The sequence below is a fragment of the Plectropomus leopardus genome, chromosome 1 (genome assembly GCF_008729295.1).
Source record: "Plectropomus leopardus isolate mb chromosome 1, YSFRI_Pleo_2.0, whole genome shotgun sequence".
In the NCBI taxonomy this organism is placed as follows: domain Eukaryota; kingdom Metazoa; phylum Chordata; class Actinopteri; order Perciformes; family Serranidae; genus Plectropomus; species Plectropomus leopardus.
The window spans coordinates 40,089,280-40,105,352 of record NC_056463.1 but is presented as its reverse complement, the minus strand read 5'-3'; the positions used below and the strand labels follow the sequence as shown (position 1 = coordinate 40,105,352).

General features: G+C 38.3%; 1 protein-coding gene across 2 annotated transcripts in view; it reads left to right on the top strand.

Annotated features, from left to right (window-relative positions):
- adamts17 (ADAM metallopeptidase with thrombospondin type 1 motif, 17) overlaps nucleotides 1–16,073 on the top strand; it is a 143,782-nt gene that overhangs the window by 8,827 nt on the left and 118,882 nt on the right. For both annotated transcript variants that reach the window (XM_042485175.1, XM_042485184.1), the window contains exon 3: nucleotides 11,688–11,859. In XM_042485175.1, coding sequence (XP_042341109.1) covers nucleotides 11,688–11,859 — 172 coding nt within the window. The remainder of the gene's footprint in view (nucleotides 1–11,687; nucleotides 11,860–16,073) is intronic.

Here is a 16,073-nt window from a genome sequence, read left to right as displayed (position 1 = left end):
TGTGTTGCTGGCTTGATGAAAGAGGGATGCCAGGAGGCTGTCTAGCGTGTCCGCAGGAGTTGCAACGACTGGTTGCTGTCCGACTGTTGTCACATTTGTCAATGATCTTATGGTCTCAGCAAGGCCAAAATGGTGTTGAATAAACTCGCTGCCTCAGCGAGATTATTTGTAGGTTGTTGGGAAGACATCCATATTGTTTCCCACCATTTACACTTTCTACTTTAACTCCGCCTTCCGGTTTCTACTGGAATGTGTTCCATTTATACTGAATGTGTTCTGTTTTAACTGAAATTTTCCAGTGTTTTTATGGGAGCATTTCACCAGTGTGTGTGTGTGTGTGTGTGTGTGTGTGTGTGTGTGAGGTTTTCAGTTGTGTGTGTGTTTTTGGTTTTCAGTTGTGTGCGTGTCTGGTTTTCACTTGTGTACATGTATGATTTTCAGTTGTGTGCATGTATGGATTTCAGTTCTGTGTGTGAATGGTTTCAGTTGTGTGCATGTATGGTTTCCAGTTGTGTGTGAGTGTAATGATTTCAGTTGTGTGTGTGAATGGTTTTCAGTTGTTTGTGAAAGCATTTCAATTGTGTGTGGTTGTCAGTTGTGTGTGTGAATGATACTTGTTTCATATGTGAATGTGAGAGGTAATTCTGAATAATATCCCACATGGCCCCTCATACAAATGTGACTCCAACCCCCTCTTTTTAATTTATTTATTTATTTTTTACTTTATTGCCATTTACATCAATGAACAGGCAATTAACATTGCAGAACAGACACCTTGAGAGTGGGTCTTACCCTACGCAATTGCACAAGTGGGCAAAGATTCACCATACAACAGTAGTTGACATACTAACATTGTAGACAGACATACATACCCATGTATACACCTTCCATGAACCTAATTAAACGCACCCATCCATACTCCATACACCTAAGCATAGCTCGTGGGTATACACATACACATACTACACAGGCAGACATAAATGCAGGAGTGCATGAATGACAAAGCTTCAAAATACTTAAAATAATAATAAAAAACCCAAATAAGGGTAAAAGTATAAAAAATATATAAGCATATGCAGACACATGTACATATACCCAATACAAACATACTCATACATATATACACATATATATACACACGTGTACATGTACATGTACGTGTACACACCCACAAATACATACACAAATACATATACAACTGGAAATTATTATAAAAGAATAACTTTAAAAAAAGTAGTGAAAAAAAACAAAGGGTAAGGATACATAAAAAGGTTTCTAACAAAGAAAGTCGACTACTGATCCCTATTTTTAAAATAGGGAGTTTTAGTTGTAGTTGAGCTCTCATGCAACCATTGAACAGTTGTGGGAGGTTTATTGATGGTAATTGTGTTTCTTGCAGCCATCAGCAGAATATGGAGCATATGACACTCGTTTGTGGTAAACCTGTGATCAGGCAATAACAACAGGTCCAAAGGAATGACCAATTTCAGGTTTCTCTCCATTTTTCCTATGATCTTCCAAAATGTCTGTACTTTTGGGCAGTCCCAAAATATGTGGGTGTGGTCACCGACCGTGTATCACAGTATCTCCAGCATTTGTTGGTAAAATTATTTTTAAACATACAGGTCATCATTGGGGTTCTGAAGAACCTCAGTTTAACCATCCAGTCAAATTCCTTCCATTGCTGGCTTCCAACCCCACAGTGACACCTATTACATATACTTTCTCAGACATCATTGTCCACTACTGTAATCTGTTCCAGTTCCCATTGTTCTTTAATATGCAAAGTATTCTCTGATGTGTCTAGTGATGACTGATCACAGCGCCAGGACAGATATCACAATGATTAGGCACAGCCAGGGTTGTGGCCAGGATCCGGGAAAGCTAGGAAACAAGGGAGCAGGAATGCTGTCAACGTAGTGCAGTTAATGTAGTGCAGTTCAACAGACCCAAGGTGGTGAGCAGTAAAAAGGATAAGCAGTCAATGAGGATCCTAGAGTCACTGCAATTACGACTTAAATATGAATGCCAGAGAGCAGTAATAGAAAAGAAAGAGAGAGAGAGGAAGCAGAGCCAGAGTGGCAGGTCTGTATGGACTAAAAACCATCCCCGTCCGATCTGGCTGAAAGCTCCGCCCACCTTCCCCTCCTCACACGGATGGGGGATTTCAACTGAGCACAAAAAACTTGTGCTCCAGGAATATACACACTAATGAAACTAGGGTCACTTATCAGCTATTATGGCTTAAATATAAAGGTCAGAGAGCAGTGTTAGTTCCCACTGCTCTCTGACCCCTATAGAAATTCCCCCGGCAGGTTAAACCTATGTCAGCCGAGCTATGGGCAGGTCCGGGCAACCTGAGCTAGCCCTAATTATAAACCTAATCAAAGAGGAAGGTCTTAAGTCTACCTTTTAAAGTGGAAACGGTGTCTGCCTCCCTGACCGAAACTGGAAGATGGTTCCATAAGAGAGGAGCATGGTAGCTGAAGGCTCTAGTTCCTATGCTACATTTGGAAACTGTGGGAACCACATGTAATCCTGCATGTTAAGAGCACAGTGATCTTGAGGGTTGGTAAGGAACTGTGAGCTGTGACAGATAGGATGGAGCCTGACCATTTAGATTTAAATTCAATCCGGGATTTTACAGGGAGACAGTGCAACGAAGCTAAAACAGGAGAAATATGGTCCCTTTTCTTGGTTCCCGTTAAAGCATGTGCAGCAGCGTTCTGCACCAGTTGGAGAGACCTAAGAGATTTGTTGGGGCAAGCGAATAAAAGGGAGTTACAGTAATCCAGCCTAGAGGTGACAAATGCATGTACTAATTTTTCAGCATCTGTCTGGGATAGGATATGTCTTATTTTTGCGATGTTACGCAAGTGAAAGAAAGCAGTCCTTGAAGTTTGTTTTATATGGGAGGCAAAAGATAAATCTTGATCAAATAAAACTCTGAGGTGCCTTACAGATGTGCTAGAGGCCAAGGTAATGCCATCTAGAGAAATTACATCATTAGAAAGGGAGTTTCTGAGGTGTTTGGGGCCAAGAACAATAACTTCAGTTTTGTCTGAATTCAACATCAAGGAATTACGGTACATCCAGGCTTTTACATCCTTAAGACATGTTTGAAGTCTAGATAGCTGATCAGTTTCCCTGGTTTCATAGATAGATACATTTGTGTATCGTCAGCATAACAATGAAAATTTATAGTGTTTTCTACTAATGTTGCCTAGAGGAAACATATACAAAGTAAAAAGGATTGGTCCAAGCACAGAACCTTGTGGCACTCTGAAGCAGACTTAAATATGCGTGGACAAGATTTAAACCAGGTTAGTGCTGTTCCTTCAAGGCCAATTAATTGTTCCATTCTGATTTTAGAAATAAAGGGGAGATTAGATATCAGTCTACAGGTAGCTAAAATCTCAAGATTGAGAGTGGGCTTCTTTAGAAGAGGTTTAATGGCAGCTACTTTAACAGACTGTGGTACATAGCTTGTTAATAAAGACACACTGATTATATTTAATAAAGAATTGTCTAATAAGGATAAAGCTTCCTTAAGTAGCCTAGTTGGGATGGGGTCTAGCAGGCATGTTAATGGCTGAGATGCTAAAATCAGAGTAGAGAGTCGGCAAAGGTGAATGTGGTAAAAAAAACCAGTACAAATAAATTCCAGGCCTTGCTGCCATATCTAAGCTACCTGAGTTCGGGGCCAGGTCAGTTAAGGGCAAGAGGTGATAGATTCTATCTCTAATAGTTATCATTTTATTATTAAAGAAACTCATAAAGTCGTCACTGCTTCGGGCCGGGGGAATACAAGGCTCTATGGAGCTGTGACTCTGAGTCAGCCTGGCTATAGTGTTGAAAAGAAACCTGGGATTGTTTTTATTTTCCTCAATTAATGATGAATAATAGTTTGCTCTGGCGTGGCGGAGGGCCTTCTTATACATTTTAAGACTATCCAGCCAGACTAAACGGGACTCTCCAAGGTTGGTTGAACGCCAATTTCTTTCAAATTTTCTTGATGTTTGTTTCAGTTTGTGGATCTGGGGGTTAAACCATGGAGCTAATTTTCTTTGTTTCATTATTTTCTTCTTGAAAGGTGCAACAGAGTTAAGAGCTGATTGCATTGAGCCAGTAGAACTATTAACGAGACAATCAATTTGAGAATGACTTAAGTTAGGAAGAGTATTCTCAGTCACTGTAAGACATGGTAATGATGTCAGCCACTGCTGAATCAGATAGACATCTAGAATAGTAACTCCTGCTGAGAGGCTTGTAGTCGTGTAATAAAAAATTGAAAGTTATTAAATAATGGTCTGACATAGCGGGATTCTCTGGGAAGACTAATAAATCTTCAATATTGATGCCGTATGCTAGGACAAGATCTAGGATGTGGTTATAGCAGTGAGTGGGTTTATGTACACACTGACTGAAGCCTATTGAATCCAAAAGTGTGGAGAAAGCAGAACTAAGGCTATTACTATTAATATCCATGTGAATGTTAAAATCCCCTATGATAATTACTTTGTCTGATTTAAGCACTAAACTTGAGCTCAGAGAATTCAGATAAAAATTCAGAATATGGGCCATGGGCGCAGCACACTATAACAAATAGAATTGGCTGTAGAGTTTTCCAGGATGGGTGAGAAAGACTAAGGAAAAGGCTTTCAAATGAATTATAGTTTAGCTTAGCCTTACTCCCCCTCCTCGGCCAGTGTTGCGTGCAATGTTACTATTTATATGACCAGGAGGAGTGGATTCATTCAGGCGAATGTACTCATCAGGACAAAGCCAGGTCTCAGTCAGGCATAATAAATCAATATGATTATCCAATATTAAATCAGTGACTAAATGAGCTTTGGTTGATAGGGATCTAATGTTTAAGAGTCTGCATTTAATTCTCCTGTTATGATGCTGTTTTTATTTTAGATTTAAACAAATTAAGTGGTCGGGGGACAGACACCATTTTTATAACATTTACATTATTGCCATTATTGCCAACTTGTGCTGGTTATTTCCTTCATCTGGAATTCCTTGTATGATGGGATTAATTCTTATCAATTCAGCCAGTGTTTTGATGATGATTGCGAACAACGAGGTTGATAAAGTGTCTCCCTGACGTGCGCCACGTCCCAAAGGAAAAAATTCTGAACAGTGACCCTAACTCTGGATTTAAGATTTAACATTTTTTGATCCATTTCACAAATTTATCATTAAAACCCATGTGTCTAAGGGTTTGTTCTAAGAAAGTCCAGTCAACCCTATCATATACCTTCTTGGCATCTAAGCCGAGAAGCATTGATGGGGTGTCTCTCTTGACAGTAATCGATTGCAGGTTCAAGGCTCTTCTAACATTGTCATTCCCCTGGCGGTTTTTAATAAACCCAGTCTGCTCTGTCAAGATTTTAAGGTCTACACATAGAAGGCTTATTGGTTGGTATGGCATGCATTAATTTGGGTCTTTGTTTTCTTTATGAATGACACTTATTATTGCCACTGACCATGGTCCAGGTGGGCTTCCCTCTGATTATAGACTCATTAGCAAATGTTTTGTAATACTTTCCGGGGAGACCATCTACACCTGGAGATTTATTATTTTTGAGTTGAAGAATATTTTCCTTTATTTCCTCTTATTTAATTGGGGCTGTCATTGAATCTACCTCATCTGCTGTTAGTCATATTAACTGATTTAAAAAAATGATTCAATCTTTTCTTTTTTATGAGGCTCATCTTCCTCTGTATACAACTTCCTATAGTATGTAGCAAATGCCTCTGCAATATCTTTTGGTTGGGTTAACATCTGATCATTAATTGGGGATCTTATCTTATGCAGTACTCAGTTGGATTGGGCTTTACGTAGTTGAAAAGCCAGCAAGCGACTTGCTCAATTACCCATTTCGTAGTATTTCCTCTTTATGATCCGTAATGCTCCTTCTGCTCTGAAGGTTAACAGATCATCCAAGTTTTTTTTTTCCATTTTGTTTGAGTAAGTCAAATATTTTCTTATTTTTTAACTGTTGGTACTCAGTCTCTAATCTCATGATTTCTTCCTCTAAGTTATCCTGTTGAGCGAGCCTTTGCTTTTTAACTCTTGAAGAAGTAGCAATAATATTGCCTGTCATAACTACTTTGGCCCCCTCCCAGAGAGTAGAGGGGGAAACAGTATCATTATCATTTAAGCTGAGATAATCTGTTAATTTTTTATGCATTTCTTGCTGAATTGTTTCATCATTTAACAATGAGAACTTAAGTCTCCAATATTTGAACTGTTTATTTGGCCCAATCTTTATATTTAAAATAACGGGCATGATCTGATATTGTAATTGGTTCTATATTGCATTTAGTCGTCCTGTAGCTGTCTGTGCTGGGTATCAGAAACATATCCAGCCTAGAATAACTAGCGCGGACCTGGGACATGAAAGCAAAGTCCTTCTCTCTGGGATGTAGATGTCGCCAGACATCCACCAAGCCCAGTTCACTTATCATTGCAATAAGGCTAGTGGATTATTTTGGACATCAAGCCTGTTTCTGCTGGGAGCCGATCCATAGCTTGTCTCAAGATACAATTAAAGTCTCCACCAATTAGGGTAATTCCCTCAGCTTTATCAGCTACTAGTGAGGCAATGTTCTTGAAGAAATCTGTGCAGTCTTCGTTTAGAGCATATAAGTTGAGTATTGTAATTTTAGTACCTCCAATAGTCCCAATTGACATTACTGATCGTCAAATGAAACCTCATGAACCATTTTCTTTCTTTTCTGAGTCTACTAGGTGGCGCTCTCTGTTCAACAAAGAGTTGAAAGCATATAAAATTGCCTTTGCTTGACCTTTCTTCTTGTCTTTTTTTTTTTTGAACAATAGCGCCATCCAGTTGGCTCAGAAAAAAAAGAAAACAGTTCACAAGGCTTCATTTGGCCATCACTTATCGAAATCACATATCTGCCCTCTTTATCCTCAGTTGTTTTTTCGTAATTAAAATGATTGATTGATGATTAAAATGATGACTGATTTTTGAACAGAATCTGAGTGAAAATGTTACCTCATTTCTTATCAGTTCCAAAGTTGTACTTTCAAGGGCTATATGTTTGTAAATGTATATCAGAGTAGATTTGAAGTAGTACATTTTCTGGCACATATGGTGCAGTAATCCCGCTAGAATAGTTTACGTGGCTTATGTTTTATGCTGAGTGACATATCTTTGGTAAAAGATATTCAGTGGTTTTTGTAACAATTCTTTGATTTGAATTATGGACATGAACACATCCATATTTGCATCGAAAAAGCAGAATAAAGATTTGTTTTTTTTTCAACTGGACTTACAATCTGTAATATTATAAGTTTATTAAGTAAATTTGTATACTATAATTAGACTATACCAGAAGGTTAAGGTGAAATAACATTGCTGCTAATGAGAAGGAATATCTTCTTGCTCCGAGGCAGAAAATTTTAAAAAGCGTTTGGTCCTATAGCTTTAATGCATAAAGAGTGAATTTTGTAGGCACTACTGGAATTTAAGTCAGAAAATTCTTTAAAAGCAGAACGACAGAAGGAAGTTAGAGTAATAACATTAGTGATGTCATCCAAAGCAGCACAATTCACACCCATTATAAATTCAGAAAAAAAGCATATAGCATGAACTGCGATACAAAACTGCTAAAGATATCAAAAAGCTGAAGCGTACTTTAAAAAGTCTGGTAAAGTTTAAAGTTTAAATGTCTGTGGCAAAAAATATGCTGAAGCAGTAGTTTTAAGAAGCCTTGAAGATTCCCTCCATTTGGTTAATCATCAAAAAGTCGAAAAATACTTAATATTTTAAAGTAAAGTAAAAGTGATATGAACAAGAAAAGTTACAGCACCTGTGTCTTTAAAGACATGAACATTTATATAATTGAATAGATTCTGTAGCTAAAAGTATACAGAAGTGGTTAGTGAACGAAAAACGTACGGAAGAAGTCAAAATAAAGATTTTGATAATAAAAGTGTAAATGCCAAATGAGCATGGACAGAAGCGCACTGAATAACAATCATATTAAGCTTGCACATCAGAAAAAAACAAAACAAAATAGAGAATTAGCTCTACATTTTAGATTAAATCATAACATAATTGAATTACACGGAAGAGAGGGAGTCAGACTCCTCCAGCTGAGGAAGAAGGGATTTCAAACCATGTCACATCCCTCTAACCACAGTGTAATGTACTTCTCTCTGCAGCCACTACTGATGAATAGTATCATGTCATTGTGTTTGTGGACTTGTTGAAATGCTTTAATCCATCCGTGCAGTTCACATTATGCTGGCTAACAGTATTTGTTAGCTCAGGGGCTCAGCCGGGAGCAGAATGTCTGTGCAAACGTTGGAACAGACTGGACTGTTGGAACAGAGTTGCTGCTGTCTTTTATGGCATACCACACTGCTCGAGTCAGAGCAGGCTTGTTCATAGTGGCTGGTTGTAACTGCTGCCTCTGCATTATCTTGTTTCCCTCCTCTTTTGGTTGCTGCCAACGCCGTGCAGACCTGACAAATTTGTGATAGAGTGCAGAATGGTATTTTGACTGTTTGCACTTGACTGTACTGTAAAATGACAGCTGATGTGATCTGATAAATACAATGACTTCATTATAAACTTGCAGGATTGGCTTGATTTCAGGAATCACAGATATTCTCTTGGCCAAGTTTTCTGAGTTGCCCTTGAACAGTTGGACAGATAGATGGATAAATGCACTTTTCCAACAAAATTATTGAGTGTGTAGCTTTTTGAAACACAAGTCAACCCGTTAAAAATAGGTGATAGGATGCTTTCACATTGCCAGTAGAGCAGAGCTGTGTACACTACTCCGCAGCAGATGGGTATTACTTTTATGTGTGTGTGTGTGTGTGTGTGTGTGTGTGTGTTCAATGTCGCAGAAAAAGTATATAGTAGAAAGCAGCATGGATGGAGGTCCGATATCTTTACAGTGGTTACTTCACTTCATATATGTCATACTTGATACCTGATGTTTTAACGCTGATTAGGTGGAGACGGATGGTGATTAATGGTGGCCCGTCATTGCATCTTGCTGGTGAAGGTGCTGAGATTTCTGTGTTCACTGGTGTGTTGTGTTCCCATCAGGAGTGAATGCCGATTTTAACCTGTCCCATTGCATTAAAAAGCCAGACGTTAGCAGGTTTTTATGCAGTGGGAATAAGGCAAAAAATAGATAGCTTGATGGATGATAGATAGATAGACAGATGAATGGACATGTTGTGGTTTGGGAAACTAACAAGACACTGCACACGAATAAAAGAGTGAAAGCAAAATTGGGCCCTTTGGTCTCTGAGGCCACGTTTACACATAAACGGTCCACAGAAAACAGCATAATTTTTTTTTTAAAAAAGTTCTGTGTTTAGACGAAAATGTTTTGAAAACAAACACTGTGCACACAGATCCCCAAAAATGATTTAAAAAGGCTTTAGTTTACATGCCAGGCCAGTAGTTGGTGGTGTGATTTTGTGATGAAACAAAAGGCATGTGCGCGCATACACTTTCCTCTACAGAGCGGTGAGATGTAAATATACAAAGATGACTAATAGATCAACATTTGTATGTGTATGTATTTCTACCTTTGACGGCATTAAGGTGGATTTAGTAGTTGGCGCATGAGTAGCACTGTTAAATTAAGAAGGGTGACCAGCACAAACAGCACTCCGGAGTCCATCGTTGTTGTTGTCCACCTACTCGCGCATGGCCATTGTCTTAGACTGGAATGCGCATGTGCAAAAAGTCCCCATTGTCAGAGGAAACTCCGTATTACCACTTTGCATGACAATAACAATGGTGGCTTTCTCAAAAGTTTGCACTCCGGAACCCGTTTTAAATCTTTCCATTTTTCCATTCAGGCACACAAACAGGTGGTGTCGTGTAAATGAACAGCCAAACCGTAACTGAAGTTTGCCATTTTCTCCTGAAATCGTTTCATATAAATGTTGCCTAAGAGGTGGCGTAGGAATAAAACTCCCCACAGCCCCCCACTAATTCTATTAAAATGAAATACATACAAAAGAACTGGTCCCTAAACAAAAGTAAAGGTGTAGTTGCTGAACAGGGGGGAAACATATTAATTAGCCAAAGGAAGAATCACACTTCCAATACATACTCAACTCAGATTTTCACTCAAAACAAAAAACATAGAAAGATAACTGAAGGTGTCTCTGTGTAGACATGCAAACAGCTGAGCAGAGTAAAGCCGACCTCCCTATGAAACCCTCCAGACAGGCTGATCACCAACAGCTGATGAGAACATCACAGCTGCACCAATAGTTCCTGATCAGCAAGGAAACCTGGGACCTGGGGATCTATGACCAGAACAATAGATAGATAGATAGATAGATAGATAGATAGAACATGAACAAAAAACACACGGAACAAAGGACAGTGAGAGGACACAAATCACCATCTTAGAATTAAAAGGTTCTGTCTGAAATTTTTGACAAAATTCAGTTCCTCATATTCTTATTATCCGACAACTTATTAACATTATTTGAGGTGGGTTTGTTTTTTTTTAATTTATATGCATTTTTTGACTTTTTATTCAGAAAACAAAATGGTTCATATCATGTTTGCTATTTGAAATGCAAAACTTTGAAGTTCAATATCTCAAAAATGCTCAGAATAAAGATAGAGCCTTTTAATTCTAAGGTGGTGAGATATCAAAAACACAAGTACTAACTTGAAGTCATTCATGTGTTTGACGTGGGCACTATAGGTCTCCTTCACACTTATGACACAGCAGAACTCTCTGCTGGTTACTGTCTGCAAACTCACCTCCAGATGCCACAAATTCTCCAAAATAGGCCTTCAATCACATCTGTAGAAATAAAGGTATTAACTAGAACCATATAGGGTTCCTCAGCTTGTCTCCATAGAAGAACCCTTTTTAGTTCCTGGTAGATCCTTTTATATAGGATCCACCTGGAACCATTTTAGAGGGTTCTGCCTCAAACCCAACATTAAGGGTTATACCTGGAACCATCTGTGAGAGGTTCTACAGAGGATACTTCTATGTGTGTAATGGTTCCATCCAGAACCCTTTTTGGGGCTCTTTCCAGAACCTTTAACGTTCTAACTGTGTTGACAAGAAACCACCCAGGGGGTTCTACCAAGAACCCTTTAATATTCCATGGGTTTCACGTAGAACCCTCTCAAAGGTTATATTTAGAACAGTTTTGCCTTTCTTTAATCACGGTGTTGGATTGACAGGTTAGTTTAGGTCAAGAGAACCACATCCAGCAACATTGAGCTTAGTGAGGCTCCTAAAAGGGCGATGTGGATCAATATATTGATCCAATGAGCCACGATCACATATCTTCGATGCTAAGTGCGAACACTGATCCATATCATCCTCTTTCGGATGCACCTTTATTTTGAAATTCTGTGTCACCTTTACACAGCGTCAGGCAGATGATGGCGAGCAGCCAGGCAGAAGATGATGAGGAGAACATTATTTACTCATGAAAAAATCATCATTGTGGAAAAGTTTTGATTTTGTAAAAACTGCCTGTCAACAGACAGAGCACCTGCTGGTCCTATTATATGTAAACACTTTCCATTCACCATTCATCTAGCTATTAAAATTCAACTTCTTTGTCCTCTTTATACCAGCGTCCTTATGAGAATAATTACACTTTGCTCTTGGACATGTCTCTGTTTTCTGCACAGACTGGGCTCATCCAGATCAGGGAGGACAGCCTGTTCATTCAGCCGATGGGTGAAAATGACCCCTCACAGTCATTCTCAGGACTTAAACACAGACTGCTGCGACACAGACGCTCCGCTAAGACCAGCTCTACTGCAGACGCTGAGCAGCCTCACTACTGTGGCACTGTACAAGGTGAGCAACACAGAGCTAGACTGGATGGCACACGATGCTGGCAGGTGGTTAGCTCATAGCATTAAAAAAGAGACTCGTACCCCCGAACATTATGATGATGTGATGAAGAAAAATGACTTGTAATCATGTCCCAAGGTTCCTGTGCAGGATCATCTACACAAATGGTCATATGAATTCCATGCATGGAGCATTTTGAGTTCAAACATGCACCTGTGGTGCTGTTTTAACATTCAACAGCAGCCTCAGATTTTCACAATTCCTCACTGCTTATGTAGGATGTTTTTTCAACAATTGCATGAGTGATTAAAAAACCAATTGGCAAGTGTGTGTCAGTAATCAGAGAGCAAAGAAAAATGTGAGAGCCACAATAAAACTAAAAGCCTTTTTTTACACAGAGATTGAGCTATAGGGTTACTGGAAATCCCTTCTTTAACCCTTTGAAACCTGATCAAATTGGTTTTGATTCCTCGTAATGTTTTCCCGATTGCCATACACCTTTTGTCCTTAGGGGTCAAAAATGACCCCACCTGATTTGTTTTTTAAAGCATATTGTATAAATTGTCAATCAATTCTGTGTTACACCTTTAGTCTAACTTCAGTCCAACCCATTACCACACATTTTCCTTTCGTTTTGGAATGCAGGGCCAATAGACGTTGTTCACATAAGTATAAAAACCATATTTTGGCAAAAGATTTAATTTGGGGTCAGAATGACCTAAAGGACAACACAAGGGTTAAAAATGGTAAGAATATGAGCAACCTAAGAAATTATCTCCCAATTAACAAGAAATAAGGAAAATTTAGAAGTGAATTTCCATAAAATTATCACAAAGACAACTAAGGAGTTCCCAAATCTCAATGTTCTTACTCTTCTTCCTCTAACAGTTACGTTGACATGATTTGACATTTGACCAAAGAGCTATATTTACGAGGTAATTTTCAGGTAATTTCTAATTTTTTCCTTTTCTTGTTTTTCTTTTTTTTTTTTTTTTTTACTAATTTCTTGCTTATTTCAGTGTAATTTCTTAAGTTGCTCATTGCCTTCTTTCCATATTTTTGAAAGAAATCAAGCCAATTTGCAGAGAAGGGTCAACAGCAGTCAAAACATCATAAATTGACACTGTTTCAGCCTAAATTCTGATAACTTTTCCTTAAGTGACCACAGTGAACACAAATAAAATACTTACCATACTCTTTTGTACAGGTGTAACAAATTTTTGTAAATTGAGGCTATTGCGGATTTATCTGTTGAATGGATTTAAGATCCCGCAGTATGGGTCAAATCAGGCCAGGAACATGCCATAACTGTGTATATTTTTTACTGGACAATAGTGATAGAGTTCAAGAGGAACCTTGATATTGTCACTGTTACAAGAAGTGCCTGCATTCCCGCCACATTTGGCCAATTTCTCACCAGGCAGGCACCTGTTGGTTTCATGGGGAAATCTCCAATGAGTCAGAGTGAAACAGGATGATGATATATGGTGCACATAAGGAATAGAGGTAATAGGGTGCCTTGACTCTTTTGAGAGATTTGCACATGCAGGCACAAGCACCTGCAGTGTAACATGATAACGTTAGATATGAACAGTATGTAGGAGTTATAAAACTCTGTCGCAGTGTTTCTAACTGATGAGCCAGTAAGGTGCTCCTGTTGAACTTGCCATAACAGCTGCGATGCTCTTATTTTCATTTTGAAATCCTGCTTTTATAACACATTTTTCTTGTTTGTTATATGCCCAAAAATAGCCCTTATGCACCTTACAAATAGTGCTCTGCGGAAACAAGTATAATTTTTATGCTTATATATATATATATATATATATAGACATAAAAGCATAAAGCATAAAACATAAAAGCATAAAGCATAAATATATATATATATCTTACATGTTTTTATAGAGACAGTATAAAATGCATTAGCAAGAGGAAAGGCATAAAGACAGATGTACAGTTGTTGAACCAACGCCATAGCCCCCAACCCACCCAATCCACCCCCCACTCCTGCTTAGGGTAACATACAAAAAAGGATAAAACAACAACAAAAAAAAAACACACACACACACATACACACATATATAAATTGTTCTCGGTATAATGTCCAGTATCTAGAGGAGATAAAAACAGTATTCATATTTTGTCAATTTTTTTAAGAAAACTAGAAATGGCTTTATACATATATAGAGAATACAGTGGATGGGATGGATTAGTGTGATGTGTTTTTCTCAATATAGCTATTGTTCACAAACCCTGGAACATGTTTCAAATCCCTGCAGTGCTGTGCTTGCAGGAAGCTGCGTGAATGAACTAGTGCATGCCTTTCCGCCCTCCTGGCTGAAAAGGGCCGCTTAAACATCGCAGGGAAGCCGTGCTAATAAATCACATGTTTCAGAGCAGCATTTACTGCTATCTGATACGCTTTGATGTTCATTCAGCTCCAGTGTGTTGTCAGAGAGGCTGTGTGGAATGCAGATGTTTCCTCATCTAATGTCTATTTCTTCTCTGCAAAGTTCTTGTTTGAACTTGCTGTTCAGGCTATCAAACACAACCCCTCTCTCTGCTCTTAACATTGAAATAGTTGCAGATTGCAGTTATAATTATCCATACACTTTTCTGAGTAGAGCGCTGTTCAATAAGTGAAGCGGAAGAAGCACATCATACAGCCAGAACCCTGAATGCAGGTCTGCTTGCGTTAGAAACCTCTCATTAGATATCTGTTTTAGATTTACAACATTTCTCTGAATCAGAACCAAACTGGAGGCAGAATTTATTTAGATAAAAGCCAATTATAACCAAATTGTAAAAGTAAAGTTAGCAGACAGACAAAAAAACACACGTTTATTCAAAATTAAAGTGCAGCAGAACACGCTGCCATCACAGTGGGCCTCATTCACAAACACTGCGTACGCACAAATTTGTGCTTTAATCGTGCGTACTCACGCTTTACGCACAGATCTGTGATTTATATATTAATTATTATTTCTTACCTGAATTTGCTCGTAGTCTGCAAACAAATTTAGGACTGCCTGGTTGTTTAAGAAAATGTAAACACATATCTTTTAACTAAATGCGTAACATATTATACCATAATCATTTAAAAAGGCTTTAATACACAATATTTATTTTACTAATGCATTAATCAACTGTATTAAATAACTATGAAGCTGACACCCTTTCATCCTCATCAGTTATTAATTTAAAAAATTAACTATGAAAATTGAGTGTCACAGTTTTTATTTGATAGAAATTGTGCATACTGTATGTTCTTTTGTAGCCAACTGGTTAATTGTTCACCTATTAATAGGCGTGCAGGGTAGAAGATTGTGATCTTCCTTCAAGCAGGTGTTAAGATGTGATTTTTAACCTTGATGGGAGAGACTGCAGCCTGTGACTTCAGGTGAGAACGCATCAGAGAGCAACATGTGTGAACACGCTTACAGAGAGGGACCAACAGCTGATCATGTGTTTCTGACTGCACTCACAGATGCTCACTGACAGTCTGAAACTGGTGTGTGTGGCTTTAATATGTGCGCAGAAACAACTTCACCACTGTGTCCATGATGCATCTCTGGGCAATCACATTTCCTTATAAGAAGAAATGGGGGCATGACAGTATGCTAATTGCAGACAGGGCACAAGCCTGCCAATTAAGAATGGTTCTGATTCACCAACATACGCACAGAGGTAAGCACAAAATCTAAACTTTTGTTGTGTTCATGAGCTTTGAGGTGTTAAAGTGGGAACAACATGGAAGGTACAAAGAAAATGGGTTGCATTTTAGTTCTAAGAGTGTTGATAGCTGTTTCCAGCTATATTTTTTATTTATTTATTATATATTTGATATATTGCATTTTTGTATATTTTGTATTTAATCTAGGTCACTGGATGGACAGCAGTTAACAATACCATATTACACTACATGTGATCAAAAACTGATATTTAATGCGCAAATTAATAAAAAAAGTTTCCTACCATTGGCCAATCATTGATTTTAGCCCACCACGTTTATGCATTTATGACGTCATGTCAGCAACGTTGCTATCAATGTTAGTATACTCGCCTGGCATACTTCATAGTTCAAAGTTTGCTTGCTTGCGAAAGCTAATAGATGCATATACTAAAATGTGCAACTACTAAAAGTAACTGATAAATACTAGGAACAAAATAACCAAATATTTGATTTTTTACTGTCAGTTGTTGAAACTGTTTCCATG